This window comes from Xiphophorus hellerii, chromosome 5 (genome assembly GCF_003331165.1).
Source record: "Xiphophorus hellerii strain 12219 chromosome 5, Xiphophorus_hellerii-4.1, whole genome shotgun sequence".
NCBI classification, from domain to species: Eukaryota; Metazoa; Chordata; class Actinopteri; order Cyprinodontiformes; family Poeciliidae; genus Xiphophorus; species Xiphophorus hellerii.
The window spans coordinates 22,285,278-22,310,827 of record NC_045676.1 but is presented as its reverse complement, the minus strand read 5'-3'; the positions used below and the strand labels follow the sequence as shown (position 1 = coordinate 22,310,827).

At 40.0% G+C, this 25,550-nt stretch overlaps 1 protein-coding gene across 1 annotated transcript; it reads right to left on the bottom strand.

The window, feature by feature from the left end:
- Positions 1-130: 130 nt before the first annotated feature.
- aspscr1 (ASPSCR1 tether for SLC2A4, UBX domain containing) lies at positions 131-25,016 on the bottom strand. Its single transcript, XM_032562534.1, has 17 exons — positions 24,870-25,016; positions 24,581-24,636; positions 23,234-23,348; positions 20,721-20,821; positions 19,286-19,343; positions 19,126-19,199; positions 17,053-17,542; positions 16,316-16,375; positions 14,833-14,972; positions 13,957-14,038; positions 12,029-12,095; positions 11,675-11,737; positions 8,809-8,861; positions 5,248-5,299; positions 5,072-5,141; positions 4,133-4,320; positions 131-374 (listed from the first exon to the last, which is right to left on the bottom strand). Exons 1-17 carry the CDS (start codon positions 24,957-24,959, stop codon positions 364-366), a joined length of 1,770 nt encoding a protein of 589 aa, XP_032418425.1. The 5' UTR covers positions 24,960-25,016; the 3' UTR covers positions 131-363.
- Positions 25,017-25,550: the final 534 nt, after the last annotated feature.

The window sequence follows — 25,550 nt, the reverse complement described above, 5'->3', positions numbered from 1 at the left end:
GTACGTTAGTTACCAAAAACTAAGCAGAATTGTTTCTTCTTAAAGTTGGAAACTTCTAGGAACAAGAAGACATAAATATTTCCAGTGTGAAGTTAAAGAGCTGGAGAATAAAAGACAAACAAGAGCTAACCCTGTTAGCACAAGACTCTTTATTCAATCATCTGCCCATTCCCAACACGTCTCTCTCTCTATCCCAGGAACAAACTGGAATGAAACACAGCAATCGCCTTCAAATTCATCAGTTCAACTATTCCTCTCCAACTGTAAAGGCAGCAGGTTCTGGTTCTGGTGGATCAGGACTTCAGTGGAAGCACAGCAGAGGTCTGGATGTGGCTCCGACTCCATCAACGCGCAGCACACGCCTCATTTCTTACCTGGGTAACAAACAGGAAACGGTTAAATACGCCACAGGAAGCTTAGAAAGGATAAGCGTTTAAATGCTCTGGAACCTTTTCAAACTGCTGGAGCTTTTTTCACATTGTTCAATGTTCGTTCTGGTTCTGGGGGATTTTATGAGACAGCAACACAAAGAAGTGTTTAGCAGCCGGGAGGAAGGACATACATGCTTTTTTTTTTGTTTTTAGTAATCTGAAAACTGTGGTGTTCCTTTTTGTATTCAGATTGATTTTAAGGTCATAACTTCCTCATGTCTGATGGTGGATTGAACATTGCTCTGAGAGATCTTTAAAACTTGGGATGTGATTTTATAACCCGATCCACCTGGAAATATCTCCATAACTACCTCCAGACCTGTCTGGATGTTTGTACAAAATATTGGAAGCTACGTATCGTTTTCTTCAAGGCTTTCATTTACAGGCATATGAATTAAGCTTCTTTATAATTCAATTGCAAAATTGTGGTGTTTTTTTTTTTACATTAGCGGAATATCAACAAAGTTTGACACACATTTGTAATGGAAAAGCAGCTGGTTAGGAATTAAATAAATTGGTAAGAAAAGCCAATGAACTGCTTCTGAAAATAGACCGACTTACAAAATATTGTATAGTCAGGGCTCCCATACATTTCTATATCTAAACTCTACAGATTACCAGACTGAAATGTAAAGTTTTCAGTCCTATTTAATCCAATTTTATAAATGTATTTGAAGATATTTATAGAGTGGCCAGACGTTAAATGTGCACCCCGCAAAAATGTCCAACTGTGAAGAAATGGGAGGAAGGAACCAAGAGAGAAGGAAAGAAAGGATGAAGGCTAAACTGATAAATGGATGGCTAGACAGATGGATAGCAATCCAAAGCTGGAAAACTGTTTATTTCCAAACATTTGTGGGAAGTGCAGGATCTCCGCACTGGAAAAACGCTCGTCGTGGAGACGAAGGACAAGCGAAAAGCCACGAATAAAACCGTGTGAACACAAAACGAGTTGAGGTTTCGTCACTCCTGGATGCGTCGGAGCTATCCTGATGCGTCACTGCTGAGCCCCTCAGAAATGGACAAACAGCGCGACACACACACCGAGCAGAGGCTAGAGCGAGTGTGTTTCTGTGCACCGGTCCACACATGGAATCTATAATCCTCATTGAGCGCCCTCCCATCTGTCTTTTTCTTTTAACTTTCTTCATGAAAGAGAAAACAGCCACAGCTGGGTTCAGAGAGGACACACACAGAGATCAGCCAGAAATAAAACTCACAAAAACACAAACATCACGGGGGAGGGGCTGCAAACGGAGCGAATACCTCGAAGGAAAACACCAATATGGTGACCATCAGGAACCCTACGACACAACCTCAGAGGAGCGGCTGCACCAGAGGCTCTCTGGCTGGACACTCCGTGTGTGTGTGTGTGCGGGCGGGTGTGCGTGTGTGTGTGGTGGCATTCAGGACAGGATGTGGACGACCGTTCTGAACCAACTGCTTGGTCCGAACATCACCAGCCGTTCTGTTCTTGAAAAGCAGCAATTTGTTGAACGTGGTTCGCTGTTCTCAGTTTGTTAGGAGCTTAATGGTGCAAAACTGCAGTGATAAAAAGTTCTTTCCCAACAAGAAAAAAGAACATAATTGATCTCAGTGGGCTTTTATTTCCATGTTTAGTGTCTAATGATGTTTTCACTCCTTTTTAATGAAGTTTGCAAGCTCAATTCAGCAGCAATAAGGAACATTTTAAACACTGAAGGCCTGATCTACAAAGATTCAAAACGAGCGGCAAATTGTGCGAAGAATAAAACTGTAAGAGCAGAAAGAGGCCGTGTTGAACGCAATCGATTACTGGAGCGACAGCGGTGCAGACGGCCCTATTTAAATGAGGATTTTGTCATCATGGAGTGTCGGTGAGCAGAGGGGGCATAAAAGATAAATGAAGTAGAAAGTGATTATGCTGCATGTAAAGTTATAATACATTTCATTTAATGAGGTAAAACAGTAAAAACATTTAACGTTCAAAGTAAAGCTCAAAACCTCTGTACTCACTCCACACTCACCTTCATCTCACCTCAGATCTTTATGTGACAATTTGAAAATAATAAATATTGCTTATTTAGCCCAAACATTGCAAACAAAGGTAAGGCCTTTATAATTTATCATAACATGAACACGCTTCATACGAGTCGGTAAAGAAACTTTTCTGGGCTTTAGAGCCGCGCTCCTGCAGAGCATCAAAACGTAACAGCGTGTTGCAGAAAGCGACTGGCATTATTTCCAACTCATAAACATCATTGCCGAATATATTTCTAACCTATTTTTATTTTATATTTAAATGTTTTACAAGCAAAGTCTGCTGTCAGTGTATCTGTGCCTCTTGCTCGACACAGTGACCTCAGACATCTCTTAGTGTTTACACTTACTTTTCAAGTTTGTTAATATAGACACAAAAATAGCACTTAGGAATCTGGTTCAGGTTAATAAATCACATTAGGGGGAAGTAAAGTATTGGAATATCTTCCTCCCACATTTCTCCGCTTCCTGTTGATCACTGTGTTTTGCATATTCATGAAAGCAGACAAGCTGAATTTAGAGCGTCTGCGATTCTCCTCATTTTGCGGCACAATCTTGTTTGCGCGTCGTTTGTAGATCAGGCACGTGTGCACGTTATCAAGTTTGGACCAGATTTTACAAGTCATATGGTTAAACAAACTTTATTAGTTTTAAACAAATTGCAGCTCTTTCTAATACACTTTTGTTTTAAATAAATTACAACCACTTGAGACTAAGTGGCTGTTCCTTCTCTTCTGCCTAACATCAGACCAACCTGTTGCCTTCCCCTGTCTGTGATTCTTTCTTCTTCTCTTCTTTCTCTCCATCCTCTCAGCTGAATGACATGAACTTCATGTTAAGTAGGTTTAAAATACAACAGTCAAACCACATAAGAAGCATAATTTTAACTAATATCCGTTTGGATGAACGGAGGCTTCTGATCAGAACTACATACATCACACCGCCGCTCACATGTTAGACCGAGTGAAGATATTTAAACTCAAGTTTATCACGGCCAAGTTCTATAATTTATTGGTTTTATGGTTTACTATTTCACTCAACAAATGATGAATGTCTGCACAACAAAATAACCACAAGTTCCTTCATTTTTCTCGCTCTAATCCATTAGTTTATAAAAGCAGCAAACATTGACAGGACAACAGCAACCTGTCATTTTACTGGTTAAGCTAAGCTGGACATTTACAAGCGTCCTCTTGACGCACCGATATGCACTGACCTGCTGTCTTTCAATCACTTTCAACTTTTTTTATGTTTTGCGGTCTGAGTGCTTTTTTTGCCCGCCTCTCCATCTTTAGCTCAGGTGACAACGCGATTCAAATGGGCAAAAAAATTAAAAACCGCACACCGAAATCGGAAAAAAAAAAAAATCAAAGACCTGGCCTCCGTGTGTCAAGTATAAAAGCCGCAGCGCCTAATTGACTTGCACGCTCAACGCTAACCTCGAGAATAACTCAGCATGTGGGGAGGAGGGTGACTGAAGCAGCAGAGGGATGTCTACAAATAATAATTGAAGTCCCTCTGTTGTTGATTACATCATGCACAAAGTTGTTAAATACAGAAAATGCCAACTAGAAATAATTTTTGCGGCACCATTTTGACGCCCCCTTGAGCACGGCACCCACGTGCGTTGCATGTAGTGCATACCCACTGTTTGCTCCAGTGGCTGCCCATCCTCTCCTCACCTGGAAGTTTGAACCACTTGGGCACCTTGCCTGGGTCAGCTCTGGCCGGCTTAGCGCCATGTGGTTGTGTAGACGCTTCTGGCTCTTCCTGCGCAGACTTTGGGTCAGTGTCCATCGCTTCTGTGGGCGGCGGAAGCTCCTCGACAGGTTCTGAGCCGGATGTAGTCTCTGGGGACCGGAGCAGGCAGCTACAGTAAGAAAACAAGAGAGAAAAAACCTCTGAGGGGAAGTGCTGACTGAGGCATGTTTGTGTCTGATCAGAGCTGGATTATTTTCCTTTAGGGTTTCTGCTTTTTAAGACCATTTTTAATGAAATTTAAGACCTGTATCACGACAGAAAATTGGATATTTTATATAATAGTAGTACGAAGCTTTTTTGCATAGAATCTGCATAGTAGATTAGCAACAGAGGTGAGCCAGTGGCGAAGATGAAGGTCATCCTTATCAATGAAAGATGCAAAACAAGCTAGCTAGCTAGCAAGGGTTTATTAGCAGCTAGTTAGCAGTAGCCTCAATCGTATCAAGTCAAAGAACATAATGAAGATGTCTGAGTGCAAATTTTTTTTACCTGACAGAAAAGTCCCACGAAAAAAATAACCTACGTAGAATATAAGTATTTAAACACGACAAAATTTAAGACCAGTGATTAAAACATATTTTCAAATGAATCTAAGACATTTTAAGGCCTTAAAAGTCTTTAATTCATGTATCGAAAATTCATACTTATTAAGGATGTACTTTGTCCTGGCTGGGCAGATAAGACGAGGTTAAGTGCCAACTTTGTCTCAGCAGCTGAGGGTCATTTTTAAGGCTCTATCTTTAGAAGTACTGGGGCATGGTGTGTGTGTTGGCGTGTTGGTGTGTGTGTGTGTGTGGAGGAAATGAGGGCAAATGGGGGCACCTGTCACATAACCAAAACCTCAAAGAGATTCCACATACCTCGCAATGGACTCATCGGCTTGCAGGGCTGAAACAGACGTCTTAAGCAGATCTCTCTTTATGTAAAACTCTGTGGAGGAAAACTGGGTTGTATTAAAGTCCTCTGCAAAAACACAAGTATTTATTTGAAGCTGGTATAAAATGTGAGTAAAAGAAAAAACAAGCAAAAAAAAAACCTGCTTTGACGTCAGAGCCGAAGTACACCAAAGCACCAGGAAACAAGTCGGCCTGAAGACAGACGCAGAGAGCAAGCGAGTAAACAGAAGCTTTCAAAATGTTTGGCATTCTCGTCAATTTCTACAAACAGACCGAACTGCTGCTGCCTCCCGCTACAAGCAAACCGAACGTTCCTGGCAAATCAGAGGCAGAAATTAAGCTCGTTTCCTGGGATGATTCATGGCTCGGGGGGGATATGAACCAGCAACCACTGTTCTTTGAAGCGGACCACAAAATGAGCACCAATCAAATGGTTAGCGAAAACACTTTCACCCCTGAAGCTTCACATTCCTCCACCATAGATGGTCCTAATGGTTATAATGGACCAGTGGCTGGGAGATAAATTATCAACCGTGTAATTTTGAGGTAAAAAACACAGACGGGTGGGCAGGCGGGGAGCACGTCTGTCACTCTAATAGGACAGAAGTGAAAAACAGGAAAAGAAAATGTCTTCTTCACACGAGAAACACAAAATGGTTCTTGTGGAGGAGAGAACTGCTGTTTTTGTTGGAATTATATATATAAAAAAAACTGGCTAAAATTAGGACAAAAAGGTTATCTTTCGTCTTAATTAGAGGTCACAGTGAAGCAGAAACATCAAAACCACAAAACTGGATGCAAGGGGACCAGAGACCACTCCGCAAGCAGGAAGTGGACTGTAGCACAGGGCATTCTGGGTAAATACAACCAAAACAGACAAGATAGTCTAACATTGGTGGGGAAAATGTTTTGTGGTGTTTTGCCAATGAAATATAGAAACTCTACAACCACTAAAATCTGATGTCACTCCATTCTGATTTACATTTCATGAAGGAGGAAGTTGTGTTCAGTGTCTTCCTCTGAGGTTTTCATGTCGTTTCCTTCATGGATTCTTGGTGCAGGGAGGGCGCGAACAGGTTTTTCAATTAGTTTGGACTGTTTGACACAGTGCAGTGTAAAAGCGAAACTGGAAATGTTGCAATTTTGGTCCCCAACAGAACCGAGTTTATCGGACCATCAGGTGTGAAAACACCTTTAGTAAGTCTTAGAGTGTCCGCAGGAAAGATGGTGGAAAGATTGTCCTGATGGAGACATATTCTCTGTAAAATGGTGCCGACAGCAGGAACTGCTCCACCTGTTGGGTTTTCATGTCTTTTACTTCCCTATTTCATGTCGGTCGTTTCGCCAGATCAAACAACTTTATACAAGCAGGTAATCACAGTGAATTGATGAGCTTCCGCATCAAATAAATATAGTAGAACGACCCGCATGACAAGAAGCCATCACAAATCACAACAACGATGAGGACGTATATAAGTCTCTATCTTACAGCAGTAGTATCAGAGATACTATACAACTTAGGGCTGCAGATAATTATTATTTTAGTAATCAATTATTTGATCAATTATTCTGACAATGAATCAGATAAAAAATGGTCGCGTTCTGCAGATTTCATTTAGCAACTAAAGCAGCTTTGTATACAATATTAGAAATGCATTACAAGATGAACATATCAATTTCTTTTTCAAATAAGAAAATAAACACTTTATTGCCTAATATTCAATAACTTAGCATTCCTTTAGTGAACACTTGATCATCTGCAGCTAAAAATACTTCTAACATCAACATTTGAAGAAAAAGAAATCAGCCCTTTTTGATTGTCTTAGCATCAGTGTAGTGTAGGGTAGTAGTGATCTGATGATTATTTTTAGGATTAACAGATTAATAATTGGACAGCAAAAGGTGTTTAATAAATTATTTTTTGCCCACTTGAGTAGTTCTGGATCGGACATACTTACAGACAAGTTGTTTTTTTTAATCTTAAATGAAAAACGTATATGGTTTTTGTACAGTTTTGGATTAGCTACTGCCCTGAGTAGTATTGTTTTCAGCATGTACTCTCCACTTAACGATTAGTCGATTACTAAAGTAGTTAACGATTATTTCAATCATCAGTTCATCACAATTAATAGTTTCAGCCCTGTAAGAGTTAAATGAGCTACTCTGCAGTGACACGGGGCAGGTGGCTGCCGGGGTCACATGGGTTTACACATGCACTGTCCTCTCTCTGTCTTTGTGCGGCTGGTTGCTAAAATGGGACATACTGGCCTAATTGCTGTCATCAGAGCCCTGTGAGCAGGAAACAATGTGTTACAGCAGAACAACGAGCATTCCTGCGATCCCGTTCCCTACAAAGCCGCGCTCCGGAAGAGACGGGCCGACGAGAGGAGACCTGTGGGTGGGTGAGAGGAACGGACAGAGGGGGGATTGAGTAAAAAACACAGGGTGACAGAGGAGGAGACGGAACGGATCCTGATGGAAGAGCGAGGGGCAGACGGGTGAGGGAGGGGACGCCTGCTATCAAAGGGCCTCTGGGTTGGGGAAACATTCCTTTCCTGACATGACACAAAGTGATTAAAGCGCACGCTTGCGCGTGTGTGTGTGTGAGGCTGTGTGCCTCACACACACAGCCTGTGTCATGTCACACAGACGTGCACGGACGTCTGCGTGAAAGAGAAAGATTAAAGATTCCTTCTGCGAGTCAAAGATTGATGTATAGACTCAGAAATGGAGACAGACGGTACGTGCCTGAGTGTGCGCGGAGATTAAAGATTTTGTTTTTGCTCACTTTAACACTTTTAAGTCCCTAATGGATAGAGACATGTGGGTGAAGGCCAGAGAGCGAGAGGAAAAGAGAGAGAGAAAGGGACCGTCTGGGTGCTGGAGGCTAAACGGAAAGAAATCGTTGAAGTTGGGGTGCAGGAGGGCGGGGGGTCGAGGGGGATGAGTTGTGGGTAGCGGCTCGGGAGACGGAGAACAAAGACGGTTGCCGAACATCGCAACATCTGATTTGACTGAGACAGATCCTAACAAGGGAGAGCCTCAACAAAGACCTTTCAAAGTAGGCTTTTAAGGTTTTTGTTTTTTTCTTGAAGGATTGTTATCATTTGTACCAGCCCCACTGAGGGCTGAATTTTCATCATCATCACAACAAGATAAACTTCAAACAACCCCCACACCCCCACCCCTTTGATTTGCCACTTTTTCAGGTGTCAAATACGTACGTAATTCCAACTAATATATTTAAAATCAAGAGAAGGACCTAAAGGTATGGGAAGTGAGGTAACTACTTTATAACTCTGACACCATTCCCTCTAAACTCAAAGGCAACAAAGCATCCTGGCTGCCTACTGCTCCATGTAGGCATGTGTGTGCGTGGGGGTGTGTGTGTGTGTGTGTGTGTAAGATCAAAGCGAGGCCTGTATTAACCCCATGCGCCAGTCTGGGAAAAATCAAGCCCAGCTGGGGTCAAGGACAGTGGAGAGAAGGGTGGGGGGGCAAGTATGAGTGGAAGTGAAAAAAAGGGGATGGAGGGGGCAAGAATGCAGAGGAGCTTTGAAGAGCCAGCCGAAACATTTTATAGTGTGTGCTAAGAGAGAGAGGGGGGAGAAAACAAAGTTTTATTTGTTGTTTTGTTGGAGTTTAACTTTGAGATAAATCAGTCCTTTTAACAGCGTCAGAGTGAAGGTGAAGGATCTTACCTCCACCAGAGTAGCTGAAGGGTCTTTCAGAATAGTTTTTGGAGGGGTGATGACTGAAAAGGAGAGAGCTGAAAATCACAAACTGATCATTGAATTCATGATCAAATCAGCAGTTATTTAACTTTAAATATAAAGCACGAATCCCTGGTGCATGCGTTCTTACAGTGCCCTGCACAAGTTCTCACTCCTTAAACTTATTCACACTTTGTTACATTCTAATGACTAATTTCAATGCATTTTTATGTAACAAACACAAAGTGGTGTGTAATTGTGAAAAGAAAAATGATAAATGGTTTTAAATTGTTTCACAAAATAAAACGGAAGAAATGTGATATTTGCTCATTATTCAGCCCCCTCTAAAGTGATAGTTGTCTTCAGAAATCACCTAGTTAGTAAACAGAGAACATCTTTGTGGTTTTCCAAATTTGAATTGGTAACATTCAGTGTTACCCCAAAAATATTTGTAAGTTTTGGCTCTGTGGGGCTGTAAACACAGAATGGCTGGCAGATTCTGACTAAAAGTAAAAACCTGGAAAGCATAAATCATTTTTCTTCTTCTGTGTCACATGCGATCTGAATAACGAACACTGAAGTATGAGGTTGTAATGTGTCAAAATGTGGAAAACCTAAAGGAGTATAAATACTTTTGCAAGATGCTGTACATCAAACGAACGTAGCTGTTGACACTCTGCACTTTTGTAACCACTCATAAGAAAGACAAATAACTGCTTTCAACAAAATAACAAATATATCAAAAGATTTAAAGCATTAAGTATAATACATCAAGACTCAGATTTCATCAAAATGTCCCATCCACAAAGACTTAATTCAGAGACGAAGGACTTTTGTTGTGAATGGCATTTCTTTAATTTCCTCTCCCTTGTTCCAACAGCCACAGAGGCGGTACGCGGCAAGGCTATGTAGACACACACTGGATGCAGAGCTTCTGAATGCAGCCAAGACTGAATGTACTAAAAAGTGTTGCAGACAACAGGTTAGACTCCAGTGAAAATTATGGGTTGAAAACTGAAACAATGAGCTTGCATATTTCCTCAGATTCTTTGTGGTTTTAAGCAGAATCAGAATCCTGAAATCACCACTGTTGGCCTGAGAGACACGGTGTTACCAAGGGCTACACTGCTCTGCTTTAAAGCAAACCTTAGAATATGAAATTTTAATCACTAAACTGCTTTAAATACAACAAGACAATAGAAAAAAAACTATTTGAAACAAACAATAGACATAGGAAGTTAAGATGTAGCAGCTTAACATATTTAAACCATAAAAGCATCACATTTTATTATAAGCAATGCTGCTTAATGCGAGTAATAGTGGAGAATATAAACAGCTGTTCTTGTTTGTGTTCAAGCTAGCATTATAGCACAGCTGACTGCTGCAGGAATTTAGAAAAGCAGCATTTAAAAGAAAAGCTATTGCTTCAAAAGTCAGAAGATATTTCATCTGTTATTTAGGGGTTTTTTTTGTGCGAGTGTGTTCAGCTGCTTTCAATGTTTGTGTAGTTGTGGATGTCACGCTAATTTTGGCAAATAATAATTATAAAATCATCATGTCCTGAATTAAGATGTGCAAGTAATTACATGGAGAGAAAACTCATCCTGGTAAAACCTCCTGGCTCATCCACAATAATCACTTACCAATAAGCTAACAACAAGCTAATCAAGGAATCTCTGCAAATACAAGTTCATTTAATTTTTATATCACCTGTAGAGGTTGGTCTCCTGTGAAACAAACTCAGTTTTTGTCAGTGAGGCAAACATCCAGTCTATTTTAACACTAAGATAAAAGCTTTCTTTTTCAAAAACCCTCTCTAACTCTCAAAAGGTTAGAGAGGGTTAGGTTACTCTGAGCAATATCTGTAGTTACCACTTTTCCTCACTATGCTACTTTCTCTACTATTCTGCTGGAATGACCAAGTTTCCTCCAGTCGTACAGAAAATACGGCGGTTCACGAATCCACAGCAACACGTCGCGTTAAGCAACCAACTACAGGTTAGCTAACCTAGTAACAACCTGAATATTAAACCAGCTAATAGCTTGTTAGACTGTTAGTAACTCACAGAAATTCAGGTAACTTCTGAGACCTACATACATAAATAAATTATCAATTAACCCTCCCATTGACTAAACCTATTGGACTGTCACAATAGGCTTGTTAAGGCGATATGATTGCAGTAAAGCTAAATGCAATCTACTGGGTTTCCATAGATAGATAGCCGAGTACCAGAAAAAAAATCTTATTTTAGCTGCATTGTATTATAACTATGTATTGTTTGGAATGTATGCATGCTGCTAACTAGAGTCTAGATCAGGCTTAAAAAATTTAACCCTAATTGACTAATTACCATTAATTATAGGCCCCAGCCCAAAGTAAACCCAACATATTGTTTTAATTAAGATTTTACTGCTTTTATTTTTTAACAGGAATTTGAGTAAGCAGTGTAACTTCTCCTGTTTTTAGCTTTTGTTTAACATCTTCAAGCTCCATTTTGTTATTTGCTGTAACTGCAGGGTGAGTCAGGTGCAAGTATTTGGGGATGTGTCATTGATAGAAGTAGAGGAGAGCAGAGCTGCACCAACTCCCTAATGTAGACCATCATAAGCAGATTAAGAAAACTTTATATTGGCCCGACCCGAGTATCAAGCAAATAATTTTGGCCGATGACATTTATTGTTCATTTTTACGTAAATAAACCGACTTGAATAGAAATAGGGTGTCATCTGTTAGTACTCAAAGATGGTTTTAAAGGTTTACACAACAGCAGAAAGGTGGATCAACGTCTTAAAGGGTGAGTTTGGATACATGGAAGTAGTGGGAATAACTAAAAGGAGATTAAATGCCACTTACATAAGTAGAAACTGATCTGAGGATCCTCCAAGTGACTGCTCAAGAAGTGTCTCACTGCACCGACTGGACAAAAGGCAACGTGAAAAAAACAACAAAAAAACAAGCTATACTTCCATCACTCAGTTTATGGACTATAATTGATGTTTTTGAAGGAATTTTCCTTCAACTTGTTTTTTTTCCCATGCTGGCTGTCAGATGGCTGTTGCTCATAATCCCTGGAATTACAGACTTGTCTCATTCTTTCCGTCTATATCACTCTGCTGCGGCTGCAGTCGTGAATGTGTTTACAGAGCCACGAGTTAACTTCACATTGCAGCCATACCTGTGGCTAGTCAGGTGAAATGACGCACGCACCTGTCTCAAGGGGCCTGAAGAAGCCCTGCAGAACATGTCTGTCTGGAAACTGGATCCTCAGGACCACCTGGAGACGCACAGGATATACATACTCTGAATTTTAAAAACACATGATTTACATTGTAGAAGTACTTATGCCACTTGAAACTTTTGATATTTTGCCAGGTTACAATCAAAATTTAGTGTGTTTTTGAAGAGATCTTATGCGTTTGACCAACACTGGACAGTGCGTAATGGTGAGGTTGAATGAACTTTTACTTTTACTCTTACACTTTTACTTTTTATAAGTAAAAGTGTAGTTCACGTCGGTATTCTGAATCCATGAGCCAAAACTTAGTGGAACCTTTCGCTTCAATTAAAGGAGCTAATTTTTTTGGGGTGCGTCTCTACAAAATGAGTCGTTTCCCCTTTCTTTAAAAAGGTGGTGTAGTGTCAGGTCGTACAAAGGCCTTCGGGTGTGTTGGAGAATATTTCTAAGCAGAGGTCTTACACTGGGACTGATCATATAAGGAAATGGTATGGATTCCAGCACAATGTGGAGATGGTCAAAGAACATATGTGGAAGAAATTGATGAAAGGAAGACAAATATGTTGGGAAAAGCCAAATATGGTCCTGTGAAAGAGACTGTCTCTAAAGATTTCTTCATGATTCGATTGTTTTAATACAGATTGAACTTTGAAATAAAAGTTGTATCTGCAGAGCCGGGAGTGTTAGTTTTACTCCAGACAATGTTTTATAATTTTAGTTTTGGTCTTCCTTCTTCAACATGTTTGCTGTGCTCCCTACAAACTTTACAAAGGATTTAACTTTCTTTCTACAACGGCTTTGTCTCTCTTCAATAACGGCCACATTTATTCATCTCTGCAGTTTCTCCAGAGTTACCATCGTCCTCTTGGCTGATCAGCTGATTAACGCTCTCCTCAACCAGCCTGCCAGCTTAGTCGGAGACCCACATCTTGGTAGGGTTGTGGTGAGATGTGCACAGCTTCAAATATTATTTTATAATTTAATCCTGCTTTAAACCTCTCCACAACTTTCTCCCTGATCTGTTGGTTGTCATCTTGGTCGTCAAGGTGCTGTGCCCCGTCTAAGGCCTTCACAGAGCAGCTGGATTTATACTGCCCACCAGCCGTTTTTAGTCCGCTTTAACCAAACTCTAATCCGTTTGTCTAGAAAGTCCACTTTGTTTGAGGAGGTGTGGATGCACAATCAAACTCTGATGCAAACCAAAAAAGCGAACTCTGGTCCGCCTAAAAGCGCATGTCTTGGTTCAGTTGAAGTGAACTCTGGTGAGGTTTTGAATGCCAAACAGACCGAGACCACTCCAAAAGAAGAAAGCTGACTGTAGCGCAGGGCGTTCTGGGTAAATACAAATTAAAACAATGCTAGAGTCTAGTGTTAGCAGAAGAAATGGCTTAGAAACACAGAAGAGAAATCCCACAGCCGCTAAAAATCTGACCCTATTTTATTTTTGTTTGAATTTTGTGAAGAAGGAAGTACATGTCTTCGTCAGAGGTTTTCGTGCTGTTTTCTTCAGTAGTTCTTGCTGCAGCGCCTCCACAGCTTGCTCAAAGGGTTTGAATTGTTTGACAGTGTGAAAGCAAACCCCATCAGCTGAAAATGTAACAAATTTTGCAATTTTGTCCCCAATCAAACCAAGTCTACTGGACTATCAGGTGTGAAAACACCCAGCATAAAGGGGAATGAACAAATTTGTCAGTCTATTAGATTTGTAGTGGTAAAAAAAACCCCTAAAAATTCTCTCATTTTCCTTTCACTTCACACTTATGCACTACTCCATGTTGGTGTGTTACAAAACATCCAAATAAAATAGATCTCAGTTTGTTGTTGCAAGGAGACACAGTTCAAGGGTATGAATACTTTTGCAAAGCCATGTAGACCAGAGGAATGTTTGAACGTTGCTCACTTTGGGATACCGTTCCATCTTTTCCTTCATCTGAGCTTCTCTCAAAGCCTTAGTGAGGAGCGGAGCCTCCTCTAGCAACTTCCTAGAAAAACAGGGAACAGAGAGAAACACACGGGTTCAGATACGAAGCAAACTGCGGAGAAACAGAAGAGCGTGTGTGGCCGTGTATGTGTGCTGTGCGTGTCAGAGGCAGAGACAAATTGCTGTGGTCGATTTAACTCCAGCTTCGGTAATTGCAGTCATTGACATGGTGGCAGCGTCGCAGCGAGGCAGCATGTTGGTGCAGATTAAAGGTTGCGCTCGGCGAGGTCTCAACCTGATCGTGTTTGGTCCGTTGACTGGCCGGGCTACACAGAACAGAACTACTAATTGCTGCCAGTACACTGCGTTCGCGGGGCCTTTGTAGTGTGTGTGGGGCGTGTTATGAAAGGAACCATGTTTGCAAACACACACAACGTCTGCGCAGCTGCGGCCCGCCGCGGCCGCATCCAGAGACGGCAGAGTAAACTCAGTCCCATCTGTTTTGAGGAAGTGCTCATAAATAAATAAAAACTTCAAACTCATATTAGGCAGGATGGAAAAAAAAAATAAAAACCTTCTAAACACACGCAGAGATGCCCAGCATTCTTCCTGCCTGTGGCCTCGCATCACTGCTGTGGTATTCAACAATTAATAGTTACATATTGACAAAACACCACAGGACCACATGCAAAACCGACTTAATTATCTGCTTCAAAGAGTGCAGGACCAGAAGTCGGACTCAGATAGGTTTCTGTGGCAACGTATTTTTTGTTGTTTTTTTTTTTAAACTGGCAAACAAACAGTTTTAAAAACCCTTTAATTTATTTTCTGGTTTTGTTGTTTCCTTCCACTCACCTCTCGCTCTTCAGCTGGGCGAAGCGCTTACGGACGTCGTCCATGGTCACTTCAAAGAACTCGTCGGGCAGATCGGCGTGGTCCTCGGTCCGACGGGACGCAGAGTCCATGTGGTAGATGAGAAGCTCCCTGTCCACTGGCTGCTCAAGGAGAGAAGCGACAACGTGTGACGACGCTGTAACACCAGCGACCCTGAAGGAGTATTCACACTCACTGAACTTTCCCACATTTTGCTACAAAGAGCCAGAAACTTCAACCAACACAAAGAGGCGCATAACTGCACAGTGGAGAAGACAAGTAGATGTTGTTTTCAGATTTTTCTTTAGCAAGTAAAAATTAGAAAAGTATGGCAGGCATTTGAGTTGATCCCACTTTACTCTGATGTGACATGTTCATACAAGCTGCAGACGCTTTGAAAACAATCAGATACACATCGAGTTTAGTACCACATGGAAGTGACACAGATTTCTTTGGGGTGAGAAGATTGGAAATGGGCCGTTCAGATTGCCCCGTAAAAAAGATGGATGCACTTAAGTAAAAAAAAAAAAAAAAAAGAGTAATTGGGTCTCATTTGCCTGCTGTGAGTAAAAAATTCAGCTGTTTGGTGAAGACTTCAGAGGTTCGCTAGAGGACATTAGTGAACAAACAGCGTCAGCAAACATCCTGAGACACCTAGACTGACACAGATGGGCAAAGAGAGGAATAGTCAGAGAAACAGCCAGGAGGCCCGTGGTAACTCTGGAGGAGCTGCAGCGACCAACGGCTCAAGTGGGAGAAAACATATTGAGAGGAAAACTATGAATCGTACCGTCGACAAATCTGGTCTTTATGGAAGAATGGCAGCAAAATAAGGCACTGTTGAGAAATGTGGCCAGAAGAGAATCTTTTGGCCCACACTGAGAACCTTTTCCACAATGAAACGATGGTAACATCATGCAGTGACTATACTTTGTCTCTGCTCTCTATTTCAGTCAAAATTCAGATATTGAATGAATTAGGGAATTTGTCACAAGAAATAAAATTCACAGACGTTATCCGTTCAATCTGACTGAGCTTGAGCTATTCAACAGAAAAAAATGGGCAAATCTGGTAGAGAGAAAACTCAAGAGTTGATGCTTTAACTGCAGGAAAAAGTTGCTCTTCAAAGGTATTAACTACAAATGCATTACACACCTTGTATGTATTTATTTGTAAAATAAAAAAGAGAGAGACACTCAATTATTTTTTTTTATTATTTCACATTTATGTGCTACTTTGTGATCATGTGATCATTAATGCAATAGATGCATTAATGTTTGTGGCTGTAACATGATAAAATGGGAAAAGGTTTGAGCAGAGACACACTGTATACACAAAACAAGGCAGGGGAAGGAGGTTTAATTATTTAAATTATGTTGAAAATTTAATGAATCGGAAGATGCAGGAGAAGACTCTGTATGTAAATAAAGAGAATATAACTCAAAAAGAGAAATTAAATGTTTACCTCTAGAAACTCTTCTGTGTTATCCAGATCCCGGTCTGCCGATTTGACAGTTGCTTTGCACTGACAAGACAAAAGTTAAACTTGTCAGTAAAGCCAAGAAGCCTCGTGAAAATCATTTTGAGATGATTTAACCATCCTGACATCAAATACAAGAATCCACCTACAGTTTGTTAATTTCACATTATTTATAAGTTCTGACACCTCAAAAATATCACAAACAAAGCACTAGGAGATCTTTAATTAACTCTGTTTCCAGTTTGACAGAAATAAATTATTTAGCTTTTACTGAAAACTTGCATAGTTCTGTGAAAATCTGCTTCCATTCTGTCATATAATTCAATCACAAATGAAATCCACTTAACAGATTTTTTTAATGTCACATTTCAACAACTTCTTGTACTTATTAAAAGCGACAAAACCAGAGCATCAATGTCGTTATCGCTACAAACCCACAATACTCACCTTTATTGTATGTCACACCTGAATGCGACACACCATGAATGGTTAAACTGTTAAATCTGATTCTGTTTCTGGCTCGTCAGCGGCGTTCCCTCGTTCTACCTCAGAAACAAAATGTCGATCAGGGCGGGGGTGAAACTCGCTCTAAAGCGTTTGTGCAAAAGAGATTTTCAACATCTTCTGATGCTCCATGAAAGCCAGCTTTTAAAACTGTTCCCCTCTATTTTGATGTGTATTAATTAAATAAGAAATGCATGTGATGTGTTGCTGGGGCTCACTTTAGTGCTGTGGTTTGATTTGGCCTTCTTGGCTTTGGGCGATTGCACAGTCGGGGTTAGAGCCGCCAGAGACGATGACGAAGACAGCGAGTGTCCGATCTCTCCGGCCAGACCCCCGAGGCGCTGACCGCCGCCAGAGAAAGGAATGAAAGGAGCTGCTGGAGCAGAGGAGGTTGGGTGAGAGTTCAATCCTGACGGTCCGGCTTCTTCTCCATCCTCGACTGCTCTCTGGACTTTGGGTCGAACCACATCCTGGGGTTTAGGAACGTCTTCAGTAATGGAGCTTGGAGCTGGCACAGCTGGGGTTTCCAGTGGCTCGTGTGGATTTGGTTTACTGGTTGGCACAACTTCAGCTGACGCCTCTGGAATCGACGGAGCAGGGTCGGGCTGAGGCGATTCGCTGGGAGTGGCTTCCATTGCAACGGGTGTGCTTGGCTTTGCAAAAGGTTCATCTTCCTCTCCTGCTGCTTGACTCTTTTTGTGTAGAAACCTAAAACAAAAAGTGTTAAAATCACATCTCTAAACTTGTCCACTCTTGCTAATTAAAGTGAAAGAGAAAATAACATCAAATGTAAATAAAGCACAAATGTCTAACGATCACTAGAGAGGCACCAGAAAAATTCACCAGTGACCAAATCCAGACACTTTCCACCTTGATCGGCCGGTCAGAAACTCAATAATGCCAGTTTGTTTTTGTTTTTTGTACGTACTGAGTAGTACCAGATGATGCCGGTTTGGATGCTGTCATGTGTCCAGTATCAGTAATAGTTTAGATGGAGCCTAAAAAATTCCAGACACTGTGACTGACCCTGATCCAATCCGACTAATGAACCTCACTTATAGGCCAAGTCCAAAGTAAACCCAACAAATATTTTATTTAAGATTTTACAGCTTTTGTTTTTAGACCATAATTTGAGTTATAATAATTCTCCAATTACTAGCTTTTGTTTAACATATTTCAGCTCCATTTGGTCACTTGTATTTTTGACACTATGTTGAGACAACCTGGTGATTTATTCATGTTGCAAAAAAGTGAGAGAGAACAAGACTTTGGCAGATAATAAGAAGGTTAGCTGTAAAGCAGCAATGCTGTGCTTACCATATTTTATTAGTTTTTACCTTTCTCTTCTGCTAAATGTTTCAGTTACAAAAGCTGACAATCTTCTGGTAAAGTTTAGTGAAGGCTTTAGATCAGGGGTGTCAAACTCCAGTCCTCGAGGGCCGCTGTCCTGCAGTTTTTAGATGTGCCACAGGTACAAAACTCTGGAATGAAATGGCTTAATTACCTCCTCCTTGTGTAGATCAGTTCTCCCAGTCTTGCTAATGACCTAATTATTCTGTTCAGGTGGTGCAGCAGAGGCACATCTAGAAGTTGCAGGACTGCGGCCCTCGAGGCCTGGAGTTTGAGACCCCTGCTTTAGATAGTCTAGGATATGTACATCAGGAAACTGTTGTTTTTGTCATACTAAATGCGCTAATTGCTAAAATTGGAGCTCCATTAATGATTTTGTTTTATTTCAAAATAGTAAATCTTTGTTTTAAAGTTAAACAATACTGGCTCTTCTTCTAATAAAAATAACTGATCACACAGTAGAAAGGCTAGAAAAAAAATATATTCAGTGCTCATCTACTTGGATAGTAAAACTTAAGGTCAAAGCGTTTATCAAAGACAAAAATGAACCACTAAGTTCTGATTGGCGAGTCATTATTTTTATGTCTGATACAAAAATGTTCTTTGTTGTTTAAATGGGATGAATTTCAGCAACAAGTGTGTCTAGGAGTTATTTTTTTTTTTTTTTACATTAAACCTTAACAATACTCAAACAGAAAATAAAGTACAGTAAAAGGCCAAAAAATAGTTATTTTGCAAACACCAGAGGCTGGAACAGCAATCCCAATCTGTGGTTTGTTGTTTAAACTAAGAGAAATTTGACATTAGTTCAGATTCAGGCTAGAGATCAGCTAGTTGTTTTTTGCTCTGACAAAGAGTGGAAATAAATGAAAATAAAAACAATGAACAAAGAAATATGTTTTGATATTCCAGCGTGATAAGGGTTGATGTGTTCGCCCTACCTGACAATGGCGCTTCCACCTGTAAGACCCAGAGACTTTAGAGTGGTTTTCTTTAACGCTTCCTCCCCACTCACCTACACACACATGGACAAGCAGCTGTGTTTCCATAAAGCTCACTTTCATCTCTTGAGAAAGGGAGAGTTAAAGGAAGGCTTCATACCTCGTCTCTCATGTAAACACATGCAGGAGTGGCTCCAGACTCGGTCAGCTCCGACTCTCTGTCAGGATCCAGGGAAGTAAAAGTAAAACCGAGATTAAAACCAAAGGTAAATAAATAGTAATAGCTTACTTTAACTGTGACAATAAAAAACAAGACACATTTCTTTTTATTGTTATTCCCCTTTTTAAGAGGGGTGCACCAATAAAACCTCATGGTATGTAGTGGCACGCTGCATGTGTAAACCATGTGCTTACAATGTCGTGCAGAAACCAACTAAACATTTTACTATTGTTCCCCTAAATTCCTGAAAATCAAAGCCGACCCTTCCGTCTCTCGTCATTCCCCACATTTTTGGTTTCCCCCGTCGAAGTGGAACTAATACCCATTTCTTAGAAGCATAACTTTGCTGGCAGAGAATCAGGATATGCAGTGATGTAATTTAATAGAGCCGAGATGAAGGCCGGTGGACTGCAGGAGCACCTGGCACCGCACAGCTGGAACTACTGGGTAACAGCTGCATGAGTGTGTGAAAGGTGAGTGATGATGTGTGGGAAAAAGGCTTCGACGGAGGATGTTGGTTTGGCCCGTGTTCATCTTTCATGCAACCGCAAGTCGAAATCTGCAGAACCCATAACGGGTATATTCATTTTGTGCAACAACATTGCCTTTCACCTCTTCTTCGTCATTTATTTATTCAAAACTTTTCAGTTTTTATCTTAGCATCTATATTTTTTAGATAACATGTTACTGCAATTTCATCTGTTGCTCCAATGTTTTTCTATCATGGCACCATTGAAACAGTGTGTTTTAGTTTTTTGTGTTTATGGTAATGTCGATGAACGATGTTTTTGCACATTTGGGACAAACTGTCTACTTCCTATAAAGAGAAAAAAGACGACACTCATCGTTGAACTAAATGCTACCTTTTGTTGCATCAGTTCTCTAACAGCTTCATGATGAGATTAATATGCATTAGTGCTGCAAATAACAATTATTTCATTAATCGATTATTTTTGACTATTAATTGAGTAACCAGGTAAAAAATTTGGCACATTCTGTAATTTTTTTTATTCACAATGAAACCTCATGGTAAGATTATTTTATACAATATTAGGAATCTAATGCAAATCTAAAATGCAAATAAACAAATAACTCAATTCATTTCTTTGAAAAGAAAACAAGCACTTCATTGCCTTAAATGTCATAACAGCATTCCTTCAGCGTATGCTTGATCAGTTGTAACAAAAAAAACAACTTCTATCGACAACATGTTAATATAAGCTTTCTTTGATTCGTGCATAACTGCTGTCATTTTAAAAGTTCATCATCATCTGCACTTATAACCCTAAATCTGTCAACAAATTGCTACTGAAGAAGGGAATCTTTTCGGTCCCGTCCCCATCTCCTTGCGTCAGTGCGCATGTTCAATACGCACCTGATCTGAGGAAAATGCGCGATCACTTCCCACAGGCTCTGTCCGGAGGAGAAGGAACCCTGGAGCCGAGAGCCGTCCTCCATCTGGAGCGCGATCCGCACCTGATGCGCAGCGAGCCACAAGAACACACAAGCTGCATCAGAGAGCATACACGTTCCAACTACAACAAACATAATGCAGAAGTAACAAGCGCCCATAAATGTTCAGCATCAGTTCATCCACAATAAACTTCAAAATGAAAAAAAACCAAAAAACGAATAAAATACCAGAACACTACCTATCAGGGTACAACAATATAAAACACTTTGAAGTTTGTTCCTTTGTCTTTCTTCGCATTAAAGAAGCTAAAAATAATGTTCTACATTCCTAGACCTCAAGAATCTCACATTGATGAAATCTAAGAAAAAGTTATTGACTCTCTGATCTGGAGCCATTTTTTCAGAGGAATAAACTCTTTGATAATCCAACTTGTTTTGGTCGCACATGTGGGCCTACATCAGCGTGAAAATGAGCAACACACCCGGCAACAGTGTGAGGCTGATGTTCTCAGTTTCTGAGTCATACTATGGGTTGTTTATGTTTACTCAACGGTGCCGTTGTCCAGAGCAGGGAGAGCGCTAAACGGCGGCTCACCGGGAGAGATGAAAAGAGAGACTTGGCTGTCGACACCAAACACTCATACACACACGCCAGCCTGCCTGAGGTGAGTGGTCATGTGAACATATATAAAAATCTGTGAGGGATCAACAAATCAACCATCCGTCAGATTAACAGAGTAGCAGATCAAACGCAGCAATGAGTTTATGGATCAGGTCATCAAGCTGTGATGTCAGAGGAAAGTAAAGCTCAGCCGCAACAAAATGTGTGTGTTTTTTTTTTTTTTTTGGAGACAAGTGAGAGCGAACAGAGAATATGAACTTACCAAAACCTAAAACTGATTATGAGACTCACACACCAAGGTGAGCTACTAATGTAAGAGATAAAGTACAAATGTTTTTATCAGCAAATAATACAGGGTTGCTAGTTACATGCTCATAATCAAACTTTTAACTTTCCAGACTCAGATTTCCAGGGTTTTATGCATATTTTGGAAGTATAAACACTGAATTTCACAATTATTTTATAAATGAGTGGACAAATAGATGACAGATGTTATGATTGTGAAATGGATGAATGGTCGGACAGAGAGATCAACACATGATGGACAATGATGATGCCATTTGACAAAATGTAATGTTTGTTGCTTGTTTCATAGTTGGTTACTGTATTATATTTTTATCATGTAAAAGCGCTTTGACCAGCTTTGTTGCTGAAATGTGCCATACAAATAAACTGGACTTCTTTAGTTGGACAAACACGGGATGGGATGGGATGGACGGACGGATAGATGGATTCTCTCACTCTTTCAAATCCAAGCAATGGTTCATTAAACAACAGGAAGCCACTGACTACATCAGTTCGTTAGTTAACAGCTGCAACATATTTAAATGCAGCGTCACTTTCCAGTTCAGCCCGTTTGCTTAGTTAAATCCAGGTGCACCCTTACTTCATCGGGCTGCTTACAACTGACTGCATGCAAAACTATTTTCCAATATGCTCTTTCATTGCATACACTATAGAACATAAACACCAACATTACTAAAACTAAAATCTTTTCATCCAACAGACTTTTTACAGCCACAAATTTTGAAACATGTGGAAGAGCACTGATAAAAAAAAATCCAGCCATATGATTAGTATTTGAAGTTTGGAAACATAATCTGTTAATAACTCTGAATGCAATGAAGCCACTGTTATTGAAGAAGAAAAAGGTAATAATCTAGTACTTGCTATTATTAATAGTAGTGGATAATGTCGTAATACTTCAAATTTATTAAAGGATCTAATTGAGCCTAAAAACTTTTCCGCCCATTTGCCTTTGCAATTCCTTCTGGACGGCAAACTGCTTTTGAACCAACTTTGACAACATTGTAATTGTGACGAGTTGCTGATTTATTCAAAAGAAGTTATCTAAACACACCCAATAAAGGAGCATTCACACACATGGATTTAGAACAATATAAAAAATATTCACAGATTAGTGATTTTAAAATATTTATGTTATATTAATTTCAGTGAATTTCTGAATTAAATTCTGAATTTCTGAGGCTTCTTCAGATTCAGTGTAGTACAGACCGCTGCAGGAGATCTTTCCTGCCAACAGCCGTCTTCAATAACTCTTTAAAGAATCTAAATTGATAAGTTACAACAACATTCCCAAAGGGATTACGCTATAATACCTTTGGGATTATAGAGTATTTTTGAATTTGAATTGAATTGTTTTAGAGTACAAAAAATTGTCAAACAAATTACCTGTGGAGCTAAAACCTCACAGGTAAATGCAGACATGAAAACTTACAATAAATGACACCTACAATGTTGCCACTGGCGATGTCTTAATGGTTCTGGTGATGACCAGATTTCAACACCATTTTTCTATTCTTTCACACACTTTTTAAGTCAAGTTAACTAACCTGGCTGTCAGCTCCACTTTGTTTCCTTGTACTTGTCACCATTTCCAGTTTGGCATTGTTGGGAAGGTTGGCAAATCTCCAAGGCAGCGTCAGGTCAAGAACGGTCCTCTGAAACCTGTCAGCAAGTTCACAACAGAAATAAGACCGCTGGCACCTGTGAAAATGACTTACAATATACTAATTACAAAAAGGTTCAGTGGATCACAAAACCTACTTTTATGCACAAAGAAAAACATCCAAGCCTGGCAACATTTAGCAAAAAAGACATCAGAAGTCTCCTAAAAGCATCAAATGAAATCAAATTTTATTTGTATTGCACCTTTTAGCAACAAGGCATTTCAAAGTTCTTTACATCATAAAAACACAAAAATATAAAGTCACAGAACACAGACAACAGTCAACAACATCACATTTTGCTGTCTTTGCACATCAGATTATTGATTAATGTTTTATGATTATGTTTCAAAAGAAACTCTAAACAGCTGGGTTTTTATAGTCTAGATTCGCATGTGGTGGAAAGTTGTTACGATCTCAAGATACCAAGGTTACTTTTTTGGATACAGTTCCACTAGGCATGTGTATATTGGAAATATTTATTCAAAATTTTGGAGCGCTTACAGAGAGCAAGATTGCTTATTTCCAGTATTTTGTACCGCTTTCCCTCAAAACTCTGCTTTCGCATTCATATACCTCCTGCATACTAACCAATACGCTCTGCTCTTCCTAACAACTGTTTCTGTCCTAGATGGCTCTCCCACAAGTCTTTTCTACATCTGTTTGCATCCTTTTTCTCATACTCAATCTTCTACTCTGTGCAGATTAAGCCTACTCACCCAGGTCTGTCCTTTTCTGCCCACAAATTCCCTTTGCGATTTCTCAAATCAAAGTTGTTACTGCTTCATAGCAGGTCCAAACTTTAAGACAACATGGAGTGACTGTGACATCGGTGCCTTATTTGGAGCAAATGACTAAGGCACTTGCTCACATTTTTCAATTTTTTTTTTTTTGAGAATGTGGCAAGAGTTTAGATGGTAACAGGTTCAACACTTGAGTGTAAATAAGAAATCCTGATTTAAACTGTAAAATTCTTACTCTAAAAGCAATTTATTTGCAAGGAAAATGAACAGATATGGCCAAATCAAGATGCACATTTCTGGAAAACTCCTACTACCTAAAACATTTGCACAGATTATAAATGATTTATCATGATTTGTTTTAGACAAAAAAAAGAAAAATCGGGCTTTATTTGTTTTTTTAGAAATTACTTTATCTCGTCAAATTTTTATAATGCTCCTACCTTCACAGCTTTGAATTCAGATAAGAAGATTTATATATTGTCACACTCACTTTAAACCGTGATCATTGGGGTCAAATCCATGTTTTTTGCAAACATCTTCCAATACCTGCAAAAGGCAAACATAGCAGGATGGTAACAGCTCAAAGTAAGTCAGATATGAACAGGGTTGTGTTGACTTAATTCGCCCCGAAGGCTAAAAACTGATCTGTCACTGGCTAACAAGTGTTAGCCTAGCATGCTAGCTGGAGAACAGTTCGCTCTCCTGTTTTCAGGCATGAACAGAAATAAAAAGCTTCGCGAGCACCGAGAGCACCGAGCGCTCATTGTACACGGGCTTACCTGTAACAAAGGTGTGTTTGGAGCCACTTTAATTGTTTGCCTTCTCCCGTTTGGAGTCAGGACCGTTACAGCTGAACCGCTGGCTGCCATTGTTTGCAGTGACGTCACGGTGTTTGTTTGAATCAACTTTATTGTCCTCGTTGCAGACAGCGCAAAAAGAAAAAAAAAAAAAGAAAATGAAAGGACCAAATCACATTTCAAGCTGGGAAAAACTCGCTTCACGGCAAACATTGTATTCAGAACATTTTTTTTTTCTTTCTCTTTTTTGTTTTGCTTCCGATAGAGAAAATAAATATGGGAAAAAATATTAACCTGAGTGATTCGTGACAGGAAGACAACAAGAACTTGCTCACAGTTTATTCTGAAGATGAAATAAACCGACAAATGTTGAAATACTGCAAATCGTTAAATTTATAGAGGCAGCAGAACAGCACTTCAGGAGCATAGACCAGCGTTTCTCAACGGGGACGTTCAGAGAGGGCGCTGGCGGAGATTTTTACAAGAGGGGGGCCCTGGGATTAGTTTGGGGGCCGTTTGCTCCAAGGTAAACTTTACACCTTATATGCACAACAATACCAGTTTAGACTTTGAGCAACTTGCTAAAACGGTATTGTGTAACATTAAAACATGCTTGGCTACAACTGTACCGATGGCAGCTCTTCTTCTCTTCAATGTTTCTGT

Coding starts and splice junctions, on each gene's coding strand:
- aspscr1 (XM_032562534.1), bottom strand. CDS start 24,959: ATGGCAGCCAGCGGTTCAGCTGTAACGGTCCTGACTCCAAACGGGAGA. Junction 12,096..13,956: donor AGATGGAACGGTATCCCAAA/GTGAGCAACGTT, acceptor GTGCGTCTCCAG/GTGGTCCTGAGGATCCAGTT. Junction 8,862..11,674: donor TCAGATCAGTTTCTACTTAT/GTAAGTGGCATT, acceptor TCTCCTTTTCAG/TCATCACCCCTCCAAAAACT.